The sequence below is a fragment of the Pteropus alecto genome, unplaced genomic scaffold, assembly GCF_000325575.1.
Source record: "Pteropus alecto unplaced genomic scaffold, ASM32557v1 scaffold155, whole genome shotgun sequence".
In the NCBI taxonomy this organism is placed as follows: Eukaryota; Metazoa; Chordata; class Mammalia; order Chiroptera; family Pteropodidae; genus Pteropus; species Pteropus alecto.
This window is the reverse complement of record NW_006438113.1, coordinates 14,426,403-14,433,413: the sequence shown is the minus strand read 5'-3', so window position 1 is coordinate 14,433,413 and position 7,011 is coordinate 14,426,403. Positions and strand designations below refer to the sequence as shown.

Below are 7,011 nucleotides of genomic sequence, written 5' to 3'. Positions count from 1 at the left end.
GGAGTGAAGAGTTTAACTTTATTTTTATTAAAATTGAAGTGGCATTATTTTCATGGTGAAAATTTAAGGCATAATACGAGAACATTAATTTGTTGATATTGTGCTTTTTTTTTTTTAAATAGGAGATCATTTTATGGCGAAAAGCTCCTGAAAAACTGAGGAAACAGAGAACAAACTTTCACCAGCGATTTGAATCTCCGGAATCACAGGCATCTGCTGAACAGCCTGAAATGTGAACTGAGTAGGAGAAAAAAAGAAAAACAAAAACCTCCTATATCCATTGAGATTGAGTTTAGCAGGTTAAAGATGGTTGCAGCATGTGGAGGAAAAAAGGCCAAAAGTCCACTCATAATAGTCTTCCTTTATCTTACTGTGCTGCATTTATTTTATGATATAACTAAATGTTCTTCATGTATATACATTAAAAAAAGTGCTTTCTTTGAAACACTGGAACTTTCTTAAGCTGCCGTTTCTTTTTTAATTTGATGATAAGCACTCATATATGCATCAGTATAAACATTAAAGATTTTCATATGAGTAGGCTGGTATTTGTAATTTTGCTTTCTTTCTGCATAATGTTGATTATAAATCCTCTTGTCATGCTAATGATTACCTCTTATTCTCTACATGCAAAAAAATAAATATTTTGTGTTCGAATAAAATTAGAAAACCTGAGTGGCCCTTATATCCTGCAGAGATTTAAAACATGGCATCTCAATATTTTTGAGTACTACATTTGTGGTTTTGCATATGTATTTGAGAAATGCATATGGAATGTTTCACTGTAGGTGCTCTGAGTCTACCATTCCATGGCTTCCTGAATTTTATTCTCTTTGAAGTCTTCTGTGGTAAGAATATTAAAATTTTTCCCCAAAGGATTATGTAGCTTTTTTTTTTTTTTTTTTTGGCCATGTTAAGTAACCATTTTGCTACTACTACCCAGCAGGTTCTACTGCATGTTTCCTGCAATGGTAGTTGACTCTATGTTGGCTTTTTAGAACTTGTTAAAACCATATAATTTTCCATTGATACTTTGAAATAATTTTTAATTTAAGGAATCTTTTTACCACATACACGCAAATATAATTTTCTTGACTTCACAAATATTCTCTTTTCAGGAGAGGATTTGAAGATGGGAGAATTCAGGTGGACCTATTAAGCACGAGTTATCCAGATCTGGACAATTTCATATTTGTTAAATTGGAACTTTGGCTAGTTCAAATTCAATTTTAAATTTCACTCACTCTGTTTAAAATTTTTAACACTAAATTTAAGTCATTTGCTCAAAGTCTGTATAAAAGGCTGCAGTCATGTTTATATGCATGAGGTCTGATCTCAAATACACTAAACGTGGGATGTAGGAACTAAAACAATGAAGCCTGTTGTGTGAAATTACTTTTCACTTGTGGTTCATTGGTTTTTCTACCAATATTTTTTATACACTTCAGTGCAAGTCTCGTCAGCTAACCTTACTTTATGAGTAAGCTAAATAACCCAAATTACATTTCTTTAAACTTGTTTTACTACTATGGCACTTTGATAAAATGGTCAGTAACCAACTTCTTTATTGGCAAAAGATTCCATTTACCATGTGCTGGAGCATCTATTTTAAATGTGGATATCTGTAAATGGTAATGTTTTCCTTCATGTAAGTGCCTGTTCAGAGTTTCAAAATTTTAAAATGCCAAATATTTTCATGGTCACTTGCATGTAGTAATCTAGAAAATATTCAAAGAAAATTTGAAAACCAGTTGTATTTAACCAGCCTCAAATTTGTGCAGTTATGATGTATAATAAAGAATTTGAAGCAGATATTGAGCTTGCTGTTTGAATGATTTAAAATAGTTCTATTCTCAAATCTTCTCATTGTCAGATTTATCATTGAGGCCAGGTTTGCTCAGTAGTTTAAGAAGCCATAATTTGCCCAATCCCATCAGATCTCGGAAGCTAAGCAGGGTCAGACTTGGTTAGTATTTGGATGGGAGACCACCTAGTAGGCACTTAAGAAAAAAAAAAGATAATGGTGATAATTTTTTATAAATATTGTCAATTTCAATTTTTTTAATTAAAATTATTAGGGTGACATTGGTTAATAAAATCAATAGGTTTCAATTCAGTACAATTCAGTAATATGTATATTGGTTGCATTGTGTATTCACCACCCAAAGTTAAAATTTCCTTCTGCCACCAAATAGTTATGCCACAGTGGCATATGTTGGACTCTTTCAAGGAGATCAAGTATTTGGGATACTCAATACTGTGTTAGTAAAGTCTTATGTTTTTTTATATTCAGCTGAATCTGTTGAACATATATAAAGGCACACACTCTAGGGGTTTATACAAGCCTGAATTGGAATGTAACATTTTGAGTTTCAAATCAGATAAAGACATGTGAGAAAAGTGCACACCCTTAAATATATCCTTTTTTAGGCTTGGGGTCTTCTTTGAATATAATTCTTACATAACTCCCTTATCTAAAATCTTTTAGTGACTCGATTCCCAGATAAAGTTTAAATTCTATATTACAAAACACACTTTCAGCTCCAATTATGCCACGCTCCTTGGAGAACGACCACTCTTCCTGCACTACAGCTAACTTCTAGTAAGGCTCTCCTGGCCCATCTTGGCTGACACCATCTTCATCTCCAAGTTAGAGTTGGATGTCCCTTTGTTGTGTGGCCAAGGCACTCCATGTACATCTCCAGAACTGTGCTGCCCACACTTTTCAAGACGTTGTATGGATTTGAAGCCTCTTCAGGGCTCAGCCTGTTTTGATATACTTTGTGCTTATAATATACATTCAATATCTGAATAAATGGATGAACCTAATTTTCCTAGTGATTATAAAATTAAATGTGTTCTTTAGAAAAAATATATGGGTCCAAATGTAATAAAGTTATGGACAAGAACTGTTATGCACCTCAGCTTTAGAATAAAGGAAATAGACTAGCTTCTCTAGGAGTGTTATCAGGCCCTGGAGAGGAAGACAGCAGAGCAGGGCCATGTGAGTGCTATCTACAAGTTCCACAAATGCATCTGATAGTTGCTCCCTCCCTAGGTTTGGGGAAACTGGACTAGATAATGTCTAAGAACCCTTCTTGCTCTAGCTAATATTCCATGATTCTAAGAGTAAATTTTTAAAATTCACTTAGGAAAAACAATTCAGTACCTAGATAATAACCTTACATAGGAAAAATACTAGAAACTTCAAATTATAGAATTTGATAGTCAAAATGTAAGAGAAATCTAAGGATGTGATCTTGTGAAATGGTCATACCAGCTTTTGTTAATAGCAAAGGCAAAGAGATAACTTGCTCATTTTATTCCCTACCACCTGGGTTACCTTTACTTCTCCCACTTCCTTTCCCCATCCCCCATTTATTTCTACATTTATTCATTTATCCATGTTTCCTGAGTGTTTCATTGGCCCTACCCTGAAGGGACATAATCCATAGCAGTGGTTCTCAAAGTGTGGTCCACAGGCCAACACCACCAGGAAACTCATTAGAAATGCAAGCTCTTGGGCCCCATCCTAGACCTATAGAATCAGAAACTCGGGGAAGGCCCCAATAATGTTTTCTAGATGAGTCTGTTGCACCCTCAAGTTTGAGTACTACTCTAGAAACAATGATACAGTTTTAGTACTATGATATTGGTACTAGGTCTTATGGCATAGAAGAGGGGTACCCAATGTGTTCAGAGATATAGAAGTGAGAAGTGATGACATAACTGGTATGTAGTTCTGGCATAAATAGAATGATAGATTTGGGGAGTAGAGAGATGAGGCTGGAAGAGGTATATAAAGAAGGCTAATTTAGGAAGGGGCTTGGATGCCATACAAATGACTGGAGTATGAGCTTTATCTGAACACTTATTCAGAATTCACTGAAGGATTTCAAGCAAGAGTAACAACTACATTTGTATTTTCAAAAGATCATTATGGTGACTGCAAAGTATAGACGGAGGCTTGAGAGCAGACAAGGATACCAGTTACATGGTTATTGCATTTATTCAACAAACAATTATGGAGGCTCTAATATGTGCTAGGTGCTGATAACAGTGCTATAAATATCCTCCAAAGGGTATGCCAGCTCTATCCTGTAAAAGCAAAATATTTATGTTGAATTTCCCCATTTAAATGTTTGTATAACTTTATGAATGGATGAAGAGGAAAACCTATACATGCTATCATAAAATTTAGACTGCACTTTTTACCTGCAAGGAGGTACAAACGAAGTTACCAGTTAAAATAGTTTTAAGAGCGATTTTTTCTAAAAAACCATATTAGGATATGTTACTATGTCCATAAGCCACAATTGTTGATTCTGACCCAATAATATACATGGTTGTCAGGTATATTAACAAGAGGATAACAACACTAGTCTCAGTTGAATATTAAAAGTTTGGCTTATCCATTCTCCTACTTTCCAAATCTGATGAGACATCTTTATTTAATGCCATTTTCTATCATATTTAGTCACTTTTTAAATTGTCTAGATTCTTTTGTAAATTCCAGTCCATATACATAGTCTCTACTGTAATTCAGACATACGAATCCACCATTGTCAACTTTTGCTATAGTTATAATGGGTTTTCCTCTTGTCTTTTTTTAGGGGGTGAGGTTCCAGTTGTGAGGAAGGGAAATTTTTCCTTCTACCCTTCTAAGCTCTTGTTGGACTAATAATCAAATTAACATGAAGAAAGATTAACAGGAGAAAATTACCAAATTTATTTATGTACATACAGGGGTTCCAAGAATATGAGACCCTGGGACACATTGGGTAGTTGAGGCTTATATGCCATCTTGAGCTAGGAGGGGTAGGTTGTGGTTTGAAACTCTAAAAGGGCAGGAAGGCAATTTACATGGAGATGGTAAAGCAATTGTTGGGTAAATAAGTGTGTGTTGGGGCCCTCTTTAATAATGGGACACAGAGAGGCCTCTGATCAAATGAGCCTGACTATGTCTCCTCCCTCCCACCCCCCATCTATGTCCATAATAAATAGTTATTGATAATAATAGCTCACTTTCTGGAGCAGGTCTTCTATCTAAATTTTAGGCAATTAGGGGTCTTTTCAGTTTTCTTGAGTCTTTTGTTTCTTAAAAATAATAATAACTCAAAAGGCATATTTTGGGGTGGCAAACCCTGCTTCCCTTCCTATCAGTCCTAGATACTTTCTAAATTGATTTCTCAAAAATTTAATGACTATCTGCAAAACATGGAATGAGACTTGGCTTAACTCTGGTATTTAAAATTTTTCAATATGCTTTTCCATAGTTGTTTACATCGTTTCCTCTGATTAAAATTTCCTTACTCCTCTATTTGTCTTTTGTTTGCTCTTAAGTCTGGCAGAAATCTTTTAAAGGTTCTAAAATTTCTTGTTCTTAGAACTCACAATAAACTGAGTAATTATTTGCATTACTTAACATGTACTCTTCGTATCATCAAAACCAGATAATAAACTCTTTGAGGGCAAGGGACCCTCTACTTGTATCCCTGATGTTTAAAAAGTATTCTCTGAATAAAAAGCACATAGTGGCTGCTGTTGGACCCTGAGCTGTGTCAGATCCCTTAATTGTTGCTCCAGGTTCTTTCAGGTCTGTGTGTCTGTTATTCTCAGCACTCCACTAGGAGGAACTGTCAGAATTCTTGCAGGACAGGAAAAGGAGGGGACATCTCAACATGGAAAAACTCTGCAACGAAAATGAAGGAATGCCTGAGAACCAAGGAAAGATGGAAAACTAAGAAGAGACACAGGATGTGGGAAATCTTGTACTTTCAGAGTACAAGCCAGAAATAACTTATACTCTGGAAGACAAGGAAACGTTAGAAAATGAGGGAAAGATAGAAAACAAGGAAAACACAAAAGATGGGGAAATACTTAATGATAAAGAAAAGCCAGAGAAGGAGGAAAAGTCAAAAGAAGAGGGAAAGCCAGAGAGCAAGGGAAAACCCAAAAGAAAGAAAACGGGAGAAATGAGGGAAAGCCAGTAAGTGAGGGAAAGCCAAAAGGAAAACCAGCCAGCGAATCAAGGGCTGCAGGGAAGGGCCCAGGCTGGGGATGACATACTCAGGAAAGCCAAAAGAAAAACCAACAAAGGGCCGGCTCAGTGCCTCAAGAAATACAAGGAGGCCATACATGATATGCATTTGAGCAATGAAGAGATGGTAAGAGAATTTGACGAGATGGCTAGGGTAAAGAAGGAGGTGGAGAAAACCAGAAAGAAATTGCGGCGGGGGGCGATATGTGGATGCAAGTTTACAGGACCCTTTCCACCCTATGGCCCAAGGGACTCAGGGGTGGCTACAGGGCCCCACAACCGGTCTTTGAAGACATTCCTTTTGTGTAGTGCCTGGCCAGGCATTTGCCAGCGCCTGGGCTTTAACCATATTGCTAATTCTTTGCTTTGTCACTCTCGTTATCCATCTGCAGGCTTCTGTGTTTCAGTAGCAGATTTTCATCCATTGCATGGAAAAACGTTTATGGTGCATTGTAAAGTTAGAAAGAAAAGTTTGCACAACCATTAAAAAAAAAAAAGCACATAGCAAATTGTTATTGGAACCCTATTTGACACATAATATTGCATATCACATGACACATTCCTTCAAGTTACAAGATCTTAATGGTTTAAGTATAATGAGGGAGAGAGGTGGAAAATCTAAGTGTATTTTGAAAATAATGTGTTGCAACTTCATATGACGGTGTATAACCAAGGCAAACGAGACTAAACTTCGGCGGGGGTAGAGGACATATCTTTGCTACGTTATTGTGACCTACTGGCTGCTAGAATGATGTACACAAACTGCTCACATTAAAGTAAAAGTAGTTACACACGTGTCACACAAGGGGTTTACCTTATAAGCTGTAGATCAAAATTCCTTGGCAACGTTTCTGTAAGGCAGAAAGTTATGTTCTTAATGCTACTCTATCAAGAACACGAAAGTTAACACAAGAAACTTTTGGGCAACAGTTTTTACTGTTCAAGTCTGCAAGCCATGCTGGTGCTCAAAA

At 36.3% G+C, this 7,011-nt stretch overlaps 1 protein-coding gene and 1 pseudogene across 1 annotated transcript in view; both read left to right on the top strand.

Moving 5' to 3' along the window:
• Nucleotides 1-1,812, top strand: part of VPS26A (VPS26, retromer complex component A) — a 30,096-nt gene extending 28,284 nt beyond the window's left edge. The window contains exon 9 of the mRNA XM_006915563.3: nt 123-1,812. Within this exon, the coding sequence (XP_006915625.1) occupies nt 123-236 (114 nt within the window). The 3' untranslated portion in view covers nt 237-1,812. The remainder of the gene's footprint in view (nt 1-122) is intronic.
• Nucleotides 1,813-4,997: 3,185 nt separating this feature from the next.
• On the top strand, nt 4,998-6,861 carry LOC102895158 (annotated as a pseudogene).
• The last annotated feature ends 150 nt before the right edge of the window (nt 6,862-7,011 follow it).